The 23,550-nt window shown below is 31.9% G+C and overlaps 1 protein-coding gene across 1 annotated transcript; it reads left to right on the forward strand.

The window, feature by feature from the left end:
• The first annotated feature begins 5,098 nt into the window (after positions 1–5,098).
• Positions 5,099–23,526, forward strand: Ork1 (open rectifier K[+] channel 1). Its single transcript, XM_089697476.1, has 6 exons — positions 5,099–5,533; positions 18,135–18,314; positions 18,591–18,712; positions 19,740–19,980; positions 20,370–20,632; positions 21,120–23,526. The coding sequence occupies exons 1-6, from the start codon at positions 5,389–5,391 to the stop codon at positions 23,034–23,036; spliced, it is 2,868 nt and encodes a 955-aa protein (XP_089553602.1). The 5' UTR covers positions 5,099–5,388; the 3' UTR covers positions 23,037–23,526.
• The last annotated feature ends 24 nt before the right edge of the window (positions 23,527–23,550 follow it).

Raw genomic sequence — 23,550 nt, forward strand, 5'->3', positions numbered from 1 at the left:
TGCCACTAATAAATTTCATAATATTTTATTTCTTACAATCATTACTGAACATCATTACTTACTTAATGTTTTAAAGAGTTTATTTTTATCGTTTCACATATTATTACAGATAAAACATCAAATCAATGTTTATTATAGGTATTCGTTAATAATCGATAATTTTACAAAATGAATAATTATTAATATCATAATTCATAACCTACTAACTAGGTATATTATTATAAATGCGAAAGATTGTGAGGATGCATATGTATGTGTATGTTTGTTACTCTTTCACGCAAATACTACTGAACCGATTACAATGAAATTTAGCACTCAAGAGGGTAACTTGGATTAACACATAGGTTTTATCCCGAAAATCCCACGAGAACGGGAACTACGCGAATTTTTCCTTGGAAAACGAAATCGCGGGCGGAAATGGCGGAAAGCTAGTAGTAGGTAGCTAACGCTTACAAAACACAAACTAGGTAGATACGTAACTTATGCTTAGCTTGTAACACATGAGTAGCTAAAAACGGAACTTGTTACTCGTAACGCATAACTCAAGAAATGTTTTCTCTGATTAATAGAATATTAATTCTAATTTCTACGTCAAGTATAATTAAATACATATAAATTAAAAATTAGTTAATGAATAATATAGGTACTTCGAAGATTTAGTATTCATATATCGTATGCATATAGCAAGTGAATCCAATCGTAATTACCACATTGCACTTCACTGCGGCCACTGCATTCACACTTTGAATACAAATTGCTAATACAAGGTATCAATTGCGATTTATTTAGCGTTTTATTATACCGGATTTATTAGAGAAAAGCGTCAACAGGATAAGTTCATACTGATCATTTTCCAGTAGGTAAAATAAGTTATAACGGAATAGTTTATGAAAACTTGTAACAAAAAGGGGAAATGTAGGTAGCTTATGTTTCAGTGTACAATAATGTGGCAAGTGACATGAAGATGAAAGTACATTAGTTTTCAATAACTCTTGATCTGGTGAAGCGTTAAATATAGGAACTAGGAATAATAATATTCTTTATATTACTAAATATATAAACACGAGCTACTTTTAATTAGAGGTAATTCTCCCCAATTTTCTCTAGATTTGTCCATCATCTATGACGCTAAGTCGGTACGACATAAGACGAGTTAATCCTTTAAGAGTTCGATATTACCGCACTTAGACTGTTAATCTTAAACAAACGATAACCCAGCTCTTCCCAGCAGATAAAACAAATTTCCGTACACTAATTTCTCTAGTCGTTAAAAATAGCCGTAATATAATTTGTCATGGACTCTTGTAATCATACCAATTCAGGTTAATACGGTCTTTGTAAAATCAACATAATTTGGACACATGAAATTCTGTCCCAATTGTAATGTATAAGAAAAACATTGACAATAGGTTATCCGACTTTAGGTAGGTATTAGATGTATCTATGTGTTTAGTTTTAAAATATATTAAACAGTTTAATCAAGTGTGAATAACCCATCAGATCCTGAATTATCATAAAATAGCATAGCTTTCGTTCCTTAAAATATTCCATAGCACGTGATTTTCTCGTAAATACAAGCGTCATCCCGTTTTATTATTTTATAGAACATTAAATTTATTTATCTATATTATACTATGCACTTCCTGTGGTAGGAACGATAGCGTCCATAACGATGCGATGGAAGAATACCACATCCTCGTCTATGAACCTGTAGTTGTTTATCAATTGAAGGCTATTTTCAACAATTTTGTATAATTTTGCTTGGCTATATTCACGCTACATCTCTTTTTAATGTTATTACCTATATTCTAAGTTCTTCTTCTTATTTGCTGTGTGTTTCATAGGTAGGTACCTCGGTACTCGTAAAAGGAAACAATGCTTTCACAAACCTAATTGTAGTCCGAAGTAGATCTTATTCAAACAACGTAATCGTAAAATAAACCTGACTAATGTTAATGACCTCGTGTTTTCTGCCCATGGATTTGAATGAAAAAATGATATCGATTTAAAAAGAACATTACAATTCAGGTCATGAAACCTATATGCATTACACGTCTTCCAACGAAATTGGCATTAATTTCGACCGACAATACATCGGAAGCTGCTATTGCCAAATTGTTTTGAATATACCACCAAGGATACAACAAAATACAGCTGCATCATAAGTGGTCAAAATATGACACGCGAATTTTAACGAGGAGCACAATAGCATGGGTTTAATACGACTTTTTCCCCTTTTACAATACCAGAATATAAGGACATAATGATAATTCGACATCACGTCTAAATTTGGGTGTGATAGTTCGGCTAATTTATATTTTTTAACGTGGATTAAAATTAAAAGCTCCGTTCAGGAAAATCTATTTTTCAATAGGTTTGGTTCACCTTTAGGAACAGAAATATGCACGAAAATCTGACACTGTTTATAATATTACCAATTTATTATATTCTTTTAGCTTTCAACGCCTTTATATTAGACTGCAGACTATATTTAACTGCTAATAATTATATAGCTAAATACTTTGTTGTGATACCGCCAAAATATTACTTCCTTACTTCTATATTGCATAGACTTGCCTAGGCAACAGGTAACAATTTTATAGCTTTCTTGTCTTTGATCGTGTTTCAATGACTCTATCAACAAACAAATAACCTTCATATGACGTTGAATGTAAAGAGGCTTTCACGGTAATCCCTAATCCTCGCGTCTTTAGATTAGCATGGTGCAAATATTTGTGACGTGACACCTGATGGGCATTTCATGGAAACAAGGTTATATTAGGTTTAGTTATAATTTCTTCAATTTCTAAATTGTTCCATTTTATATAAGATTTTAAGATGTGAGGGTAGGTATAATAATTATGGAATTCATGCACAAACAGCAATAACACCTATGATAGAACAATCAAAGAAAATTATTCTTCCTTCAATCCGTTATCGGGGAGAACCCGATTTGAACAACTTCGGTTTCCAAATAGATTACCAGAGGTTTAGTACCTACCTCTGGTAATCTATTTGGTATATTATTATTTTATTACTAATCATAAAATGTTTATTCTGGATTTTCCCACAACAGTATTATGAACCAGCCATGGTTAAATATGGTTTAATAAATAAATATGAATTTGCTAGTCAGTTAAATTCACGGCGTAAACTGTATGGAAAGAAGAGGTCAAACGGCCCCAGTAGGTACCCTGTATAAAAATGTATATCCTGTAAAAGCTAAAAACACGAATGCCTATGCATAGCCTATCAATTATCATTTTTATTCTTCAACATTTTATGAGTATGTTTTTTCCGTATTAGGGAAGATAACATTACCATTTAGTTTTATAAAGTATCTTTATAGTTTATATTATTATATGAATTGGTAAATAATATCGCAATATCCTTAAACAAAGTACCGATTGCAAACACATAAAGATACGAAGTTGTGAAATGGTAGTGAGAAATAAGTTATTACAATTATTTATGCAAGTCGTAATAAAATTGTTTACAATATTTATATACGCGTTATTTATTTCAATGTACACCTTACACTTTTAGTAGGGTCAAATAAAGAAATCAAGTTTGTTCAATTTATGGTAATGTTGAACTTATACAAACATATTTTTGTTCCCAGATTTCAGTGTTCACACTATACTTTAGAATTGGAGATAAAACAATAATTTAATATGCAGGTTTTTTTACAGTTAAATAGTTAATTCAAACAATAAACTTCGGATTCATAGAGCAACGTCCAAAATCCTAGAATTTCATAATACAAAATCCAAAATTGTCATGTTTGTGAGTTCATTCATCGGGAAACACGGCAATTGGTCTGAACAATTATAATTTACAATATAAGGTACAATATAAGAGGAACAATTATAATTTATTATTGTTTAGAGGGCGTAATAAAACCATTTTGTGACTCATTATTACGTGTCGTAGTACGCGTAGCCTTTTGGAAACACGTAAATGAGAGCTTGAGTTGAATTGTTAATTCCTCACAATTTAAATCATTATAAATTTCAGATTCTTCTATCTCGTCAAATCTTATATATTTTAAGTACTTATCTCATTTTAAAATGTTATTTATATAAGTAGATATCTAGGTAAGTATTTGCTTCAATTAATTAGGTACCTACCTAACTACATTTTTCAGGTATTTTCACATAATTTTTTTTATCCCATTCGTTTCATTTGGCAAAACTATGCCTAGCTACTCTATTAAAGTACTTATAATTGACATGGTAGGTATCATAATAAATTGCAGTAGATATCAAAATTTAAAGAAAGCATATTTTTTTTTGTAATTTAACCCGTACATAAGACGTATTGGTAAGTACCTAGGTATCTAACTATCTACTAGTTTATGTTTATATCGATAGATAATCTGTGGCTACTATAATGCGTTTTGAATTTAAATCGATTATTTATTACTGCTTCAATTACAAACGCTTAGTCATATCGTGATGATCACTATCAAAAATATAACAAGACTAGATGCAATGCGCGCACGCGACAATCCCTAAGTTTTAGGAATACTTAGGTAGATTATTGAATACATATTATTTTTAATTATTTCAATGTTTTTGGATGATCATTGCGAAAGTTATAGACTAGCAAATCAAAGCAAATCCAGCACATGTTCTTAATACCTCTTATCTGTATTGTAATTTTCTAATATTTAAATCTTTATTTACAGTTTTCCATTAAATACTTAGTTACTCATGTTTTTATCATTCGGTTCATATAAATAGTAACAAGCTTAATGAATTAATTGCTCTTAATTACGTCAAACGATGTTAAAACATTTTGGAAGTATTCACTATCACATTAATGATGTAACGCTGCGAGACGACCATTATCAGGCCCAGAATCCTTTTAATCTTCCGTCGTAAACGGAAATCTTTCGTTGGTACGCGTTAGTTTTATCATTACGCTCACCTATACATGTATAATGCTGGCAATAACCTTACATATTATCCTTTACGACGAGTTAATGCGACTTGCCAGTCAAACATTTAGATCTGTCCGTATAAAAAAAGGACGCGTCCGCCGCCGCGATTTGAAAGCGCGCGCGCCGGTAAAATCATTCAGTCGCATCGACCGCTTTAGTCGAACGTCGTGCAATTAAAAGTGACATCGATTTTCCTAATCGAATAATGGATTACGATCGATCTGAGTGTGCCCGCGTTCAATGATCACTCCGGTATCATGTGCTACGAAACGGCCTACGTCCAAAATGAGAGCGCTAATTTTACGGACACGAAAAATTTGAACTTACGAATGCATTATATTTTATTTGCGAGGACGATGTGGACAACTTGTATTCTGTGATTATCGTGTGTAACGCTCGTTCAAAACTGTGATTTATAGGATTTAAAATTAAAACTAGTCAAGATGATGTCCAAAAAGCAACTCGCGTGCATGTTAGCACTCCATATAGTGTATTTGCTGGTCGGAGCGAGTATATTTTATCACATAGAAAGCCCCTTGGAGCTGGCTCAAAGAGCCGAAGAAAAACTGGAAAGACTTGAGATCCAAAGTAAGTTGCAAATAGAAATAATATACAGGAAGTGTGACCCGCTGCAGCTGCTATAAAAATTATAATATCTACATCCTTTTAATTTCTATAATTTCAAGTTCGTGCATAATCAAACATACAATCTTTACTTATTAAGTATCCGCTGTAGAGACTAAAAACGAATATATTAAGACAAGATTTGATGACTTTTTGAAATGGTTGTTTTATACAAATTGTTATGGTATGCCATATGTAGCCTTGTAATCAGATAAGTGAATAAATGCAGTTCCTAATACACACTACAAGTAGAGAAAGAGTTGGCGAATATTTAATTTTAATTAAACCGCACTGCGCAAAGTTACAGCCAAAGATAGTGGGTACTGTAAATATTTTCATATACATAACTAGATTTCCGCCAGCGGCTTCGCCCGCGTTTTCAAAGAAAAACCTGCATAGTTCCCGTTCCCGTGGGATTTCCGGGATAAAACTTAGCCTATGTTACTCGTGGATAATGTAGCTTTCGAATGGTGAAAGAATTTTTAAAATCGGTCCAGTAGTTTATGAGCCTATTCATTACAATCAAACAAACAAACAAACAAACAAAGTTTTCCTCTTTATAATATTAGTGTAGATGTAGATCACAGTAGGTGCTCTATCATACAAACTGATTAATTTAAAAATGTATCGATACGTATTTATATAAATTATACATATATTCTGTAAATTATTTACTTAATTTGTTTAGTAATAGTTTATTAATTGATTATTATTATTAGACCACAATAGAACTAAGTATCAATTAACTGTTCACGTATTTAAATATAGGTACGTTATATTTCAGTTACATAAGTTCACCTATCCTACAGTAAACTAACTTCTTCTAAACTGAAATGAGTTAAAAGAAAATACAAATAATAACAATAAATACGTCATAAAAATTAAGTTTTCTAGTATTATTTTTATTTATGATTATGAGTATTAAAATCGAATTAAAAAATGTTGTGGTGCAATATTTGTCACAAATTAATCAAAGTTCATCTTAATTAAGAAATATATTAAATTCTAATAAGAATTATGCTTTACCGTATTTGAACCGGCGTTCACTAATTTGATGTTATTTTTAAATTTCCAATACAATGAAATAAAAATGGAACTGGAACAAACAGTAAGTTGAATTAATTTTATCTTATAAAATGACTAGATATTACATATATATTTTTATTACTTAATTACATATAATAAATATTATCTAGTGGCTCTACTATTTAATCGGCTCTTATACTTTAGTTGCGTACACTTTATCAATCCACTTAAAGGACTGTCGACATAGTGATGCAACTCGACTGCACTCAATAACAATTAATAGTTCTAGTATCAATAGCAATGTTTAACAAACAAAAACAAGATTAAACTAATAAACACGATTGCTTCTGTCTAAAATGAAATTCTACAGATACCTATTTACTTAACATTTTTTTTAATATACCTACTTAAATAATACTTTCAATTCTATATACTAAGGTAATATTTTGACTCCTTATAATGCAGTATTTTATTATTAAAAATGAATTCTACATCCGACACACAGATAAAGCCAAACCAAATAGTAGGTACCTCTCTATATAATATATTTTTGTTTTGTGCCATGTTCTTTTATGATTATTTCTTTATTATGCAATATAATATGGCTTATCATTCTACACATGTGGTTATCGTAAAAGTAGAAAATCTTTCAATATTTACTCTATGAATTTAAATTAAATCTATTCTTAAGAAAATGTTAATGTAGGTACCTGCGTACTTCATTTTTTGCCATTTTAAGCTAAAAAATAAAAATAATGCTATGATTTAATTAGCCTTATTATTATAAGTAACCACTCCACAACTATATTACCTATATTTTCTGTATTATATCCTATCCTTAATATCTAATAATCTAAACAAAAGAAATCAATTGACCTCCAACATCTTCACATTGATCTTCATTTCTCGGACAAAACTCTTCACTCATGATTCCAATGCATTGTTATACTTTTCCACGGCCCTCGATAAAAAAACTTATAAGTGTGAACACTTATAGGCAATGAGAAAATAGACTTAGACAATTATAGACACAATCTAGGCTCTTTGAGGTCAATCCGTATCGAAGAATGCATAGGATCATTACACGTGGTTAAATCAAAACATAATTGGTATGTACATTATTTTCTTTATTGAAATTAATTAAGTCACGTTTAATACTTTTTAAGGTATCGCTCTTGCGATAATTTTTTGTTATAACTTAATTTTAAGCTTTTATGTAAAGTAAACTATTTTTCTCAATTTTTGAATTACCAAAGTTTTCTTATGGTTGCAAAAATATGATTTAATTAAATAAATATGAATTCCAGACGTGTAGGACGTAGCAGTAGCACGTAGGTAGAGAGATATACATATATTGCTAATATTTTAATAATTTTTAAATTTATTGGCGTTTTATATCCTTCTGAAATGGAAAATACAATTTTATACTCTTTCATTCAGTTTGTTTGTAATTATTAATATTATTCATAAAGGTCATAATTTAAAAATATAATGTAGAGCTAAAGGAAATAATAAAGAACATTCCCCATAAAAACAATTAAAGTTTAAATGATACGTAAACAGCACGTTAACTGCCACTAATAAAATTTCATAAACAGTGAAATGAAACGCTGTTTTATTCTTTTGGAGTTTTGTTTTGATATTCATATTTTATGCATTATATTTTCATTGAGAACGAAGGTATTACCATGGACCAATATACACGACTACTTATGTTTTAATAGTAGTAGATATAATAGATATAATTTAAGATCGTCCAAAGTTTTCGTTTAAAAACAAAATATATCCTTTTCATTTCCAGAAGTCGCTTAAAAACCAAAAATGTGTAATAAGTAGGTACTACTATAACGTTTTACAGCATCAGACACTATAATATAATATTGAAATCTATCATCATTAAATACAATGATTACAGATTATATTTTTAGACACATAATACACGGGTTTCATTGTACGTCAGATTTCAGCAAACAAATCCATTAAAACTGATTATTTATCCATTTGGTATTTACTAAGAAAGATACTATCTCTAAAGTCAATGTTAATCAGGACTAAACAAATATAAAATGCATATAAGTTGTTAATTTATACAAAATCAACTGATTACTGATCACATTCCTACCATGTCAGCCAAAGTTTACTACAAATATATTCTAGATCAAATTTAAATGAAAAATTTAAGCTCTGGCGATCTGACATATTTTTAAGAAAAACATCTGGGGCTGTATGACTTCTTATTTCCAGACAGTTTACGCCGTAAATTGAGCTGACTGGCAAATTCATATCATCATCGCAATGACTTGTGATGATCGCAATGAATTATGATATAATATGAATTTCCCAGTCAGTTCAATTCACGGCGTAAACTGTCTGGAAATAAGAGGCCATAATACGGCTCCAGTCTTACTAAAAATCTAAAACTCACATGCTCAAGCCATATAAGCTAATCACTACCTCAATATAATATAACTAATTAAAAATGAAAAGAACATAATATTTAGACATTAAGAAACATATCCTGTATTCCTCGAAACAAAAGCTTTTCTTTACAGTAATAAAATTTAACGCGAGCGGAATAAAGGGGATCGTTCACATAATTATTGTCGTTTATAATAATTATTCTACTCCTTATAAGCATTCCAACGAACGTCACTCTTTGTTTATTTATACAAGTATATTTACTACTCCGTGAAGAAAATAGAAATTTTAAAAATGATGTCGTTTCACTTTTTAATTTGTAACTTCTACATAATGTTATTAATTCCTTTAACTATATTTTGAGCTAATTAACCAATTATAAGGTTGCATTATTTAAACGTTATATGATAAAATATAATAAACTATAGGTTACCTATGTATAGGTAACCTATGTTTTCAAATTTAAATTAGGTATACGATAAATTTAAAATTATTTATGTGTAATTTTAATCTTCAATAAAATCAAATAAGTATTATATTCGTAAAATATGTCTGCTATGATGATTTCGAAGCATAAGTAAGATAGGTAATGGTATTACCTATCTTACTTATATATAAATTATGAATAAATCATGACCACGACCATCCCCTAACATCAGTTATTCACAGAGGAATATAACAACATGGAAATATTCTACAATTTCATAAGTTTACGGAAAAGTATTGAATTGTCAGCGAACCTTTATTTCCTATACAATAAACAAGTAACGATAAGTATTTGGATGTAATATTGTTATGAAAGAAATACTGTAAATTGCTTCTTGATCATTAAAAAACAACTAACAATTAGAATAAATTTGCATTGATTTCTCATCGGTCTAACTTGCGAAGTGTATAATCATCTTTTTCATAATTTTTCACTGCGAGCGTATTGTTTTTTGATTTTTTATATACCCCTTTTTGGACTCGACATAATTCAAGCTGTACTTGCACCAGCTTCTCTCCCCAAGCCTTACAAAATATTAATTAACAAAAATGACCAATGGTGCGTCAAAAATATAAAAATAAGAGGCTTATTCCAACATTCATTTAGATCACGACATTTATTCATTTAGATGCTAAAACTTAATAAGATACTCTTTTAAATTACAAAGCAAGTTCAATATGTTCCTATGATTGATTGTATTATCTCTGGTACTAATATAGTGTTGATTGGTAGTTAATTGTGGACATTCAATGCAAATACGGAACCAGTTTAACTGTTAAGGTAAACAAATAAGCAATTCTCAACTATCCTATCAAAAAGATTTATATCTGAGTTTGTCGACTTTTATTGAAAGAACGTGAATAAAAAACGCATCTATCGGATCTTTTACTATCCTAGACTAATAAATGCGCATTTGTTTTTCATCTACATCCTTAAGCTAATCGTGAGAACATCAGGAAAATTGCCTTATTTTCATTTTCGCAAAGCGAAGGACTGCTTATACGCGGAAATTTCTAGAAAACATTAACATTCTAGAGATGTCTCTTCATATATATTAAGGAAAACTGTGAGGACATGGGACGTAGTTCGGTGACTTCTGAATGTTTGATCGATTGAGGAAGGGATCCCCTTTGCTCTGATGCGTCTATTGTCACGTAAATACCGTGATTCGATTTACAATTAATATGCAACATAGTTTAAAAATCCGAAAGAATGACTTCTCGTGTTGTTATGTGAATGTGATTATTGCCTGTTATCACGAATCGTGAAGAGAAATCCAAGAAATAAAAAATGAGAAAATTTTGGATTAAAAATAACAAATAAAAGAATTGAATATTATAAAAAAATATAACGTATACAGTTGGTAGTTAATAGGACATTCATAGGACATTTGATAAAGGTAAATATAACAGTAGCCGGTATAATTGAATGATACCAATGACCAAACCGAACTCCAATTGAATAAGACTCATTAAAATGGAATTTATGATACCCCTTGACCACCGAGCGGCCCGATCGGGCCGCGACACAATAGATTTTCTATTGTGTCTGTGATTCCGGGGACTGAGGGATGGACTAAAAATGATGACACTTTAATGGCCAAAAAAAAAAACATATGTTAAATGTAGGTAATTAGTGGCATATTATTTCAACTTCGTTCTGTGATGGGTGAGTAACCGACGATATAGAGTTTATAGAGCGCTTTTCCGACGTTGGTATAAGTTTGTATCTGGTATAGGTATGAGATTTTTTTTAATAAATTATCAACATCCAAGTTTAAAATCACAAGTAAATAAGAGTATTTAATTAGTTATTGTCCAAAAAATGCTTATGGGAAATTATGGTGTCTATTTAGATACCTACTTTTTTAACATATTTGAAGATAGGACAGTTGCATGATACGATATGCTCAGTCCTACATAAAAAATATACTTTTCTCTAATTTCATTGCATTTTCAATAAACGATAGATACTAAAAATTATGTATACAGTACATCGGAACTTTTATACACAGTGCAAACAGCGCCGTCCTCCAAGCGACTTCGTGATTTGAAAATTAGGTGTTTAATTAGACTCGCAGTGGCATTAGATTTATTTGTAATATTCATGTTAACAAATAAATATTTTTCTCGTCACGATATCGTCGGTTTAAATACTACTTCCGACAAATAAGTTTTATAATTGCACCTGTCACTATTGTATCTTTAATAATGCAGTTAATTTAAAGGAATAAAACAATTTATGTACAAACAATTCATAGACCGGGAGATACTGACACAAAATTTCGAGTCATTTGTAACAGGATGGCGGTTCTACAGGGGTCTTAGTACGCAATGACAAAAAGAAAAATGATGGTGTGAACGCTGGTACCGGTGGGTTAGTCGCGTGGGCGTTAGTCGAACTCGTCGGAAAAATAGCGAAAGTCAAACGATTTGTAACACAAAAATTTTAGAATTTACCGATAGCCCATAAAAAAGAAGTAGGCGGTAGTGTCATGCCATACTTTTCCGGTATGACTTACAGCCCGCCATACCGACGCGAATGTGTTGATTTAAAAAAAACAATTATTCAACCATTTGTACCAAGCTAACTTTTGCACAGGTAACCATCGTCGTGCAGCCATTTACGAAAATCGCCATGCCATACTTTTCGGACGATTCCAAATGGTCGCCATACCGCCGAAAATCTGCAAAATTTTTTTATTTCGCCTATCTTTTTGTACCAGTATTGCATTTGGCTTTTTGGAGAGTATTTGATAAAATGTGACCATTATTATATTTGCCATACTTCTAGTAGGGGGAAAAAGTGCTGTCATACTTGAAAAATAAATTTATTATTAATTTATATAAGTGAAGTTTTCCAACACCTAGATCTTTGAAATTTTGTATTTATATTCGTTGATCCTCAAACTTACAGGAAAAATAAGTGCCATACTGTTACAAATCGTTTGACTTTCGCTATTTTCCGATGAGTTCGACTAACGCCCACGCGACTAAGCCGCCGGTACCAGCGTTCACACCATCATTTTTCTTTTTGCCATTGCGTACTAAGATCCCTGTAGAACCGCCATCCTGTTACAAATGACTCGAAATTTTGTGTCAGTATCTCCCGGTCTATCATGTCAACACCATTTTACATAACATTTTCACAATTGTTACGACTGCGTACCGGTTTCTTTAAAATTACAAGACCGAAGAATTTTGAACTCTACAATTCCCCACATAATATTATTTAATACGATATTTTAAAAATACAAAAATAGTTTCGAATTTAGAACCTCAAGCAAGAAGTGTAAGTAGAGCCGAATCATCCTTATAATCGATGAGATTTTGCGTATGAAATTGATTTTATTAAAACACTAGCGATCCGCCTCAGCTTTGCCCGTGGTTTACGTTTTCTCTACATAAGAACCATCCTAGTACTTCAAGAAATTTATAAAAAAAGAATTTACGAAATCACAGCCAATCTCGAGTTTTGCGCTTCGCAACACATTTGGCGATTCATTTTTATTAAATAGAAGATTTTATATGTTTAAAAAAATTCACATTTCACTTACACGAAGTATCTTTCATGTCTCATAAACACGCAAAGGTACGTGACGTATCGCACTTGCTAATTTACAGTACCTACAGATACATCGTATGGCTTGCAAATAAAGTTCTTACAGTTGACAAATTGTACGACAATATGTATACTTTAAACAGGGCTTAAACCTTTGGTTAGGTAAATCGTCGAATAAGTGAACATCTTGGAGAAAAACTTGCGCGAATTTCGTGTTAAACAGGACAATTTTCAGACAAGAAAAGCAAACAGTTTCATGAAAATCAATAGATTAGCTTTTGTTATTTAATTCCCGAACATTATTTCCTTTCTATTTAGAATATATTTCATAGAGTCCTATTTAAAACTGTTTAGTAAAAAAAATCTCACAGACGATTAATAGTACATTAATCGTTATATGAAAATCTAATTCTTTAAAAATGGTCATCAATGTATAGTACATCGGAAAAGCGCTCTACAAAACCCTAGGTTACTCACCCACAATCAAAACATCCTTCATACTGATCTTGACAGTGACTCCGACCTTCAACATCATAATAGATCGATTCAATCGATTACCGTAAATCGATTTTATGTACGTTTAATGATAATCGGTTGACAATGCGCCACTCCTCCCTTTCAAGTTGAACTATTGAATAGGTTGCGTTTGATATGAAAAAACCACTAATGATTTCCGTGACCGCAAGTAAACCTACTGTCTTTATTGCGTATAGTGCATGGAATATTAATATATTGTAGAATAGAGATTCTACATAATACTTTTTCCATAGGGAAATAATATGGCGTAAGGTTTAAAATTCAAGTGAAGCTTTTCCGAAACTTTGAATTCTTTGGTGACATTTTTTTTCATGTACCTAGTCATAATCAAGAGGTTTAGTTTTCTCGCGGTTAATGTAATGGGGCATTTATAATTTACATTTAACTTATATGTATAAATTATATTATGTACCTACTTGCTATTTTACGATTATCTTCAATGGTTTGCATCAAATAAATTGGCTGTTAATTCAGGCATCACTCAATCATTTACATAAGTAAATGAGATTTAACGAGAATTATCATGATAAATCACATTGATTTATCGATTCATATTACAAAGGACTCAATTTGTAGTACTTGTACAGTTAAGCGAAAATATTTACAGGATCTATGCATGTTACTTACTATAAGTACCTATACAGGGTGACTGGTAATTCGATGTGATCCTTCAAAGGGGTTATACTAGAGGTCATTTGCAACAAATTAAGTCCAGTTAACCAGGGGTCAAAAATGGATGGTTATTGAGCTATGACGGATTTTGATATGAAAATTTTCTGCCTTTTTACCAAAAACAATTAATTATGAAAAAACTACTACACTGTTAACATTCAATTGATATTTTTTTGAAAGCCGAAGAATGAGCGATCAGTTAAAAAAAAACTTGCCCAAAACTTGCATCACCTCAAAAAGAAAAGCTCAATAACCATCCATTTTTGACCCCTGGTTAGCTGGACTTAATTTGTTGCAAATGACCTCTAATATAACCCCTTTGAAGGATCACGTCGAATTACCAGTCACCCTGTATAGTATGTAGGTCAGTTTTTAAACTTTGCACGGACAAAACCAGATATATTATTTTGTTTTTTAATCATATAAGGGTTATATAAAAAGTGAGAAACATATTTAATAATTTTTAGCTTTTTATTATGCCTATAAAAGAAAAGAAAAGGAAGATCGTGATTCGTGAAGCCGATTCCATCTATCCTTGGTACCACATGATGGCCACTGGCCACGACCGCTATGTCAAGAGTGATACGAAAAAGAAAAAGGAAAGAAAAGTATAATAAATGTAGTCCAAGAGATATGCTTGATAGAAAAGCAACTTTTCACTCTCGATTTTCCGTTCATAATATTATTTTTATATAACTAATTTTATTTCAAATGTTACAAAAGGGCCATTTTTCAGTGTACTTAGCAACGTATTTAGAAAAATCCACAATAATTAAAAAAAATGTTTTTACCAAAGATAAAGGTATTGAACATCGGTACCTAACGTTTATTTATAATCGATTGAACTATCTCATTTATCGATTACCTCGAGTAAATTTGCTAAGCGGCTGACAGCAGGATACAAACACCATATACAGTCAAAGTTATGGTAATGAATTGTCGACTTGTCGGCAGCGGTAATGCCATCGATACTAACTGTACTATTTACGTCCAATTAAAAGCGTGTACGAGCATAAAATATAGGTAAAACAATGTTTAGTTCCAGAACTATCTACTCATTAGTAAGTACTAGGAGTTTTAAGCTATTGCATAGCTTCTATCGCGGGCCTTGAGCGCGGGGACCGAATCGAGAAATTCCGTAACGAAAAAACCTCACGCTCCCCACTCCGACAGGCTTGGAGGTGTGGCTTGAAGGCATGCTATGAAAAAAGCTTTACCGCGGCAGTCCCCGAGTGCCACACTTTTTTTTTTATAAATTAAAAAAGTGATTGCTCGTATGATGGGTCGTATCGATACTTTACTATTTTATAGGCAAAGACGTGGCTTGCATTCAGCCACGTCGGTAAACATGCTTTTACAAATATTATAAACTGCATTTTTACCTAAAAATGTTATCGTCTAATAAGCTGCTGTTGTAAAACGTAAGTTTTTCAAAAAATAAAAATGCACCTTATCATTTTTTCGTAATTTTTAACCCGTTAAACACGCATTCACTAGTGTATATTTTATCATGAAAATGGATGTCTCCATTTAATTTGTCTAAAAAACTTTTGTTATCATAGGTAAATTTTTCAAGTATAGTCTCACTATTTGGTTTGATTTTTTGGTTTGTTGCATTTCCATAATCGACATTTGTTTATCAAAGTATCGATAAGTCTAGTCGATAAATACAAACGATGTAAGTTTTGCAGGACGTCAACGTAAAGTCAGATTGAAATAATTTCTCGTAAACGTTAAGAATTGTTATAACTCCAACGGATTATCATTGTAATGGCATACAGCTACGTAAAAATTAATAAATGCGATTTTTTGACGCCTCCAATACGTTTCTAATTTAATGGTAACGCCATTACAAGGTGGTATGAGGTATCTTGAGAATAACTGTCAGTGTCATAGGGATCATGCTTCGCCGTGTCGAGTATAAAGGAAAAACCGTTTACAATAGGTACCAGACACCAGTAGCTGATGCTCAATAGAGGATATCTAGTAAAATATAGAAATCGAAACATGGAAATACAAAAACCCATCGAATGAATTATTTATTATAACATACAGTGCATACAAACAATCTTTAAAAAGCCTTTTTGATGTCATCACGATTTCTATAGTCCTTTCCACCTAAGATGATTTCTGTGACACATCGATTTTTGACACGTGTAGAGATGTCTTTACTGAAATCATATCATTTTTTTCCGATAGTCGATAATATTTTATATGGAAATGAAATCGATTTGAATAAAGTACCAAAATTAGTTTTTTTCGGCATTTCGCCAACAATTAACTAAGGAAACATAGCAAACAACAGCAACAAAAATTCAACATTAACAATAAGTAACAATAAAAGAATACCACGTAAAGTATCAATATAAAAATGCAACTTGTTTAAAAGGCTGACGCACTCGTACAGACGATTGACTCGATTGACAAATGATCACAAGATAGGCGCCGATTATATGATTTTCCAACTCTATGATTTTTCAACGATCCATTTCATGTACACGAATTGCGTATGTATTATATTTTTGTGTTATTTTATTTTATTTTTCATTATATTAAACTAAACAATACTGTTTTTGATTTATAAGCTTAAGATGTTTCATTTTTATATTTTTGGTAAGAATGCCGCCATAAAATATGATAAAATTATTTTGGCGTTTTAAACATAAAATACGTAATTCGGAACACGATGAAGTGTCACAGGAATCATCCTAGTTGAAAAGGACTATAGTACCTTACCAGTAGTAAACATACCAAACTTTTACCACAAAACAATTCACTCTCACATTTTGTTACAATACTGGCAATAATGTCACAATAATGGTGAAGTAAGAAAAAGTTAATTACCTAATCAGTGTTGAGCCGAGCAGAAAACTGTCTAATACAAAAAGCCCTGCACCTAATTATTGAAATAGACCACTCTTTATCTATTAGTACAGTTTTTGCATGACTTTTCAATTACACGGTCACTAATGAGATTGTCGTGATACAATCAATTAAAATTATGAAACAATGTCGCCAATCGCCAACTCAAACATATAATTATTTCTTTACACTTAAGACTAATTTTAAATTAAATAGAATGAAATCGACTCTACAGATTAATCATTACTAACCAACAGTTACAAACAAAATAAAATAATTTAATATAATAGCATCATATAATAACATCGATAAATAAAGCATTTTTTGACCTCTGCTCTCTCAATGTTTTTAATGTAGGTACCTAATTCTTTCTTTTAATCTCTAATTCCAGATTGGCTTAAGATGAAGTGTTTATGTTAATTGTCACGTGATAAAGATGCGTCTTTATAATATATTATGTATTATGTATGTTTAACATTCAACTGCCAACAATATAATAACTTTTATTTCAATATAAACATCGTTTATCTCTCATGTTCCTAAGGCGCCGAACCTAATCCTTCGAATTGCTCTTTTAATTATAAATGATTAAGATTAGAACAGATTATGTATAATTAGGTATTTCTGTCACGTAGTAACACCGGTTTTTCTAAACTCAATATACCTCTAATATCACTGAGAATATATTTCGGGTAAAACCTGAATGAGAATGCCCAATTGACGACGACAATTTTTACAATGATATTTGGCAGATTTACAATCAAATGCTTTATAAATGAGAAATTTTTAAAGATCACAAAAATTGACTGCAGACATCAGACATATAAAACCAAAAGAGTAGAAGAAATTCGATTGCTTAGGCGGGATGGCGGGTGACCGAGAGGTCAATCGTTGCCCCGACAATGCAAAACACACGAGTTCAAATTCCGCTAAAATATCTATGATTTGTAAAACTTATTTCAATACATACCTCTCATTTATAATTTTATTTCTCGATTTCAGATCTCCTCTACGAAAACTACATTCCAAATGATCCTCACAAGCAAGACAGTATCCTGCGCAAACTTTCTGACTATTGTGGCAAATCCATGTATAACTTCACTACAGAGGATGAGGAACCTCCGTATAAATGGGACTTCTATCATTCCTTTTTCTTCTCTTACACCGTTGTTAGTACTATAGGTAAGGTACACAATTGCAATGTTTATCTATTAAATAATATCAGTTTTATAACCTTACTCAATTTAGATAGAGGGTCTGTTGGTATGTGAATTAGGGAGTTGTGAGGCAATTCGGAATTCGGTTGTGAGTAAAGGTTATTCGGAGACAATGTTGTTGTAGAAAAATTATATTTAATCCATTTTATTTATTATTAAGTAGTATTAATAACATTAAAAAAAGAAAATGTATCAAGTATAACAATGTAAATATGTAATATAAAAACTCTGTACATTCCAGGATATGGTAACCTAGCCCCAACTACCCATTTGTCAAGAATACTGATGATATTCTATGGATTATTTGGCATCCCTATCAACGGTATATTGCTTGCCAATCTTGGTGAATACTTTGGTCTACAGGTAAGACATTTTATCTTAGATTAGTGATTACCTCTTTTAAAGTGAAAACCTATGTGTTTTACATTCGTATACCCTAGCTGTGCACGCAACATCGTCTGCATTGATAAATTGCATTAAATGGACTATTGAAAAGCAATTTTAAATGTTTTCTGAGACTGCTATGTCCAAAGTAAATGGCGAACTTAATATTGGACAAAGCGATATTGAATACTATTACGTCAGCTGTAAATTACTTTGACTCATTTAAAATAGTCTTTCATAAAAATATTGCTTATAACTACTCAAAGTGAACAAATAAATATCCGCAGAGATTGGAATGTAACAGCATATTTTAATCTTATTGTATCTTGAAAATTCCAAGAATACCGACAGAAATTGTATTTGAATAACGCCAATCAATAATTTCATAGATATTTATCCTCATTTAAATAGTAATTACTGTTTACTGAAATGATTGACGGAAAATTATAGTAGCCTGCGGGCAACCAGAAACAAAAGGATCTCAAAGATCTCGTGATTTTCCAGTTGTAGCTTCAGATAAACTTTATTGTTAGACTTTAATCTAAAATCTAAAAGAAATATTAGTCAGAATGAACAACTGATATTATTTAAATAAATTACATACTAAAATAAAACTATCGACGGTTGACAATATTTTACTAGTAGCCCGAGGAGCTAAGCCCGAATGCTAAGCGAGATATTCCTTGGAAGTTGGATTTATACTAAGGAATAATATCTCGCTTAGCATTAACAGCTAGGATATATCTCCTTAGTATTATTCTCTAATATAATGGAACATTATTGCTATCGATCGTCTACATTCTACACTAAATATTAAAAAGTCGATTTTTGTACCCGAATAAACTAAAATCACTACTCAGTCGATTTTGAAATTTCTTTTACCTTTAAAAAGTAACATCTTTTCCGACTAACTTTTATATCTTGTCACACCAGACGAAACCGGGTAATCAGCCAGTACTAAACTTTTCATTTATCAAATTATTTTATTCCTTACCTTTTTTTTCAGCTAATATCTGTGTACCGCAAGTATAAAAAGCGAAACGAGAAACGAGCAGACAAGCTCGACTACTTCTTCATGAACCTCGGCATGCTGGGTCAGATATTCCTCTACCTGGTCCCGGGGTTTTTGTTCTTTATATTCTTGCCAGCCTGTATCTTTGTTGTTTTTGAGGGTTGGGACTTCGTAGCGGGGGTGTATTATGCCTTTGTTACGTTGACCACTATTGGTTTTGGTGATTTGGTTGCTGGTACGTATTTGATATTTGTAGATTGTTTTGTATATATTTGAGTATTTATAGTGGAATATTGAAAGATTTGGAAAATTTATTAATAATTTATTAATAAAATGTATTTGTGAAATAAATTGAAATACAATGTTAACTTAATAGATGTTTGAGATGTTGTAAAGCATTATCTACAAATAGTAATCATTTGACCAAGATTTTCTAAAAAAAAACATTAGTTTGGTAACTTTTGTTGTTTATTTCCGTAGGGAATAAAACACGTTGGTAAAAGCAATAAATACTACCTATCGGCAATGAGAATTCATTTCAAAATAACATTAATGAATTATAACTTTCATTCAAATAAATATTTACAAAGTTCTCAAAATAACTAATTTACATATCAATTTCAGGTACCGTCAACAATGGCTTCAAATATGGCTATTTTCTTACCTACCAGATTTTTCTTATTATTTGGATCACCTTTGGTCTCGGTTACATAGTGATGTTACTCGGATTTATCACAAGCGGTATGAGATCAGAAAGGGTTCACAGATTAGAGCAAAAATTCGCTTGCCAATTGAAAACTACGCAAAGTAAAATTCTGCAAGGATTCACAAGAGATATAGCGATAATAAGGAAGATAATAAATGAAGCTAATTTAATAAAATTGAAGGTAAGTTGGTATTATATTCAAAATATTATGTTAATAATATCGACATGAATTTACCTTATTGTTATTATTCAAGTAAAATTACTAAAACTGCTACTAGTTTAAAAACTAAGGGATACTCTGTTTAAAATTATGTATATTTGTGTATCCGCAAATTCTTTCAATTCTGTAATTAATCGATGATTTGCCCCTCTATACAGGGTGTAATCGTTAAGTGTGCACGCGCGCTTATTCCGTTAATATTGTAGATATCAAAGTGGGAGTGTTTAATATACGTTTTTTGGATATTTCAGGTTTTATTTTTAAAAAATATTTTACTCATTAGGTAAAGGGCTTTCGATATCAGTTTAAAGTTTTTTGATATCTGCAATAGTTACGGAATAATCGCCTGTGCACACTTAACGATTACAGCCTGCATACACATTACACACTCCATATATGTATTTATTTAATTAACAAAAAAATAATAATAAACATCTTTATTTTACAGCCTGTTTACGTTGAATCGAAACCACACATTCATCGCAGTGTAAGTTGTCCCATTTTAACTTACGATGTTGAACCAAGAGGACCAATAGTAAAAAGAAAAAGAGCTAATTCAGAAAATATTTACCTTACTGCGAAAGATATGTTAAGAATTCAATCAGATACTGATCTACTTGGTATTGATAAAGAAAAAACATTCACAGCTTCAGCCATTGTAAAACCAGCCGAATTATTGGCTAGAGTAGTTAACGTACTAGGAGGATTCAATCAAGTACAAGAAAATAGAGGCATTAATATATTTGACGATGAACAGATTTTAGCAAGCGAAAAACCTCCAGTATTTAGTATAGGAAATGACATATTAAATTCTAAGAGAACACGTGCCTTAAGCGTAGCCGTACCTAATTATAGAAAGGAATCTGTATCCAAGTTCAATCACGATTACACTTGGACTAATGGTGATACAGCTGAAAAGTATAGAAAAGAAGCAAACATACGCAGTGGAAAATTATCACTCCCTACAACAATACAACCCGCTGAAGACATGCAACCGAAGAGCTTGTTCGCGAGACTATTTAGAAAACCAAGTTCTGGCGAGAGTCCAGCCGAATATATAAAGAACACAATGAGAGGCAGGGTTAGTGCAGCTCAAGTATCTACGGATAATTCTAAAGATAGTCAGAAATCGTCGAATATATTCCCACTTTCCTACGGCCTTAGTGACGAAGAAAGGAACGACCTAGATAAGTACACAGAAAAGACAAAACGTGGCCGACACAGTATTTTCCCGACATTTGATTTTTCAGAGGACGAAGATACAGCAACAAGGACATCATATCAACAGAGACCAAAACGACACAGCATATTCCCGACCTTCAACTTTAGTGAAGATGAAAACGAAGAAGCAAACCGTTATAAAGAAAAAACGAAACGTGGAAGACATAGCATATTCCCCACTTTTGATTTCAGTGCGCATACTAGTAACGATGAAGATACAATGGATGAAGATGAAATTGAAAGATACCAAAATCGCACCCGCAGAGGACGCACAAGCTTATTCCCAACATTTGGAAAATCAAAGAAAAACGACGAAGAAAATCTCCCAGAAAGTTCAGACGAATTGGTCAATTATAAGGAAAAAACGAAACACGGACGTAGCAGTCTATTCCCATCGTTCGGCAAAAGTCGTAAAATTAGCTCTCCCGAAGAATGTACTAGTGATTTAGAAAGTAGTATTAGGCAATATCAGAACCAGACAAAACGTGGCCGTAAGAGTTGTTTCGCCGGTGACGCATCCAGTTATACGGGCAATCAGTTCGCGAGTGATTTAGAGAATTATAGAAATAGGACAAAACGAGGTCGTCCAAGTTTGTTCGACCCGGACGTAAACATTTCAACGTTACCAGAAAATGAGCAAGTTGAAGTATTAGAAAATACAAGTGTGGCCGATTTGTTGCGTGCCTTAGCTGTTTTGGAAACGGCAAACGCACAAAGTACAGTCGAACCATTGGGTGATCCTAGACGTCGTGGTTCACTCCGACCTGATTATAACCTTCCTTCAATTCCAAATAGGGATTTGGAAGAACAAATTGGACCGAGACGTAGACGAGTAAGTGCAAGACTTGCGGCACCACAATTTACGCCTACTTTAGCTACTGTGGTAGCAGGGGCTGAATTGCAAATAACAGCAGCTTCTCAAAGAGAGAATAGGATGTCTATGTTAACGCATCCTCCACCACCGTATAGTGAAACTGAGGATTATCAGCCAAGAGCTAGGAGATATTCGCCAGCCCCTAGTGAATCTAGGTCTGGTCCTATACCTAGAATGTACTCAAGAAGCCGCAAAGAAAGTCACGAAGAACCTTCTAGACGCGGCAGTCTAACGGATATTGTGATCGATACTAATAAAGATAAAACATAGTGCCTTATAGACTTACGATTATGTTAAGTATTTATTCTTAATTAAAAGCCGTCCATGGTTCGCCAGTCATTCCTATTTAATGCATGTTAGTTAGAAATGCCCATCGCCATTGAGATTGTAGGTACTTATGAAATTGTTAAGAAATAAGTGAATATTGAATATTGAAGTTTATTTTAAGTACAATTCAGTTTAATTAAGGACTATTTTTACAGTGCAATGTCTTGATGTTCTTTTCAGCTTGTTTCTTTTTTTTAATTATAAACTCAACCTAATTGGTCGCTTTGAGATTAACCAAATACGACAGTAATTTATGTTCCGTTTCGAAGACCAATATTCTAATAATATGTTGGATACTGATCAATATGTAAAGCTTGCAATAACACTAGCAAGTAAATAAGCCAAAGGAGATTAGCTTCTAAAGCAAATAAGTACACGACATTTGTCATTATTTTTAATTATTTTCATTAAGCTAAAATGTGATCGTTAAAGGGTTGTATGACGTCCTCATTAAGTC

Source organism: Colias philodice, chromosome 7, assembly GCF_061535455.1.
Source record: "Colias philodice isolate Cphi_HAF_F1 chromosome 7, ilColPhil1 Martin Lab GWU primary, whole genome shotgun sequence".
Classification (NCBI taxonomy): Eukaryota; Metazoa; Arthropoda; class Insecta; order Lepidoptera; family Pieridae; genus Colias; species Colias philodice.

Coding starts and splice junctions, on each gene's coding strand:
- Ork1 (XM_089697476.1), top strand. CDS start 5,389: ATGATGTCCAAAAAGCAACTCGCGTGCATGTTAGCACTCCATATAGTG. Junction 18,713..19,739: donor GTGAATACTTTGGTCTACAG/GTAAGACATTTT, acceptor CTTTTTTTTCAG/CTAATATCTGTGTACCGCAA. Junction 19,981..20,369: donor TTTTGGTGATTTGGTTGCTG/GTACGTATTTGA, acceptor TATCAATTTCAG/GTACCGTCAACAATGGCTTC.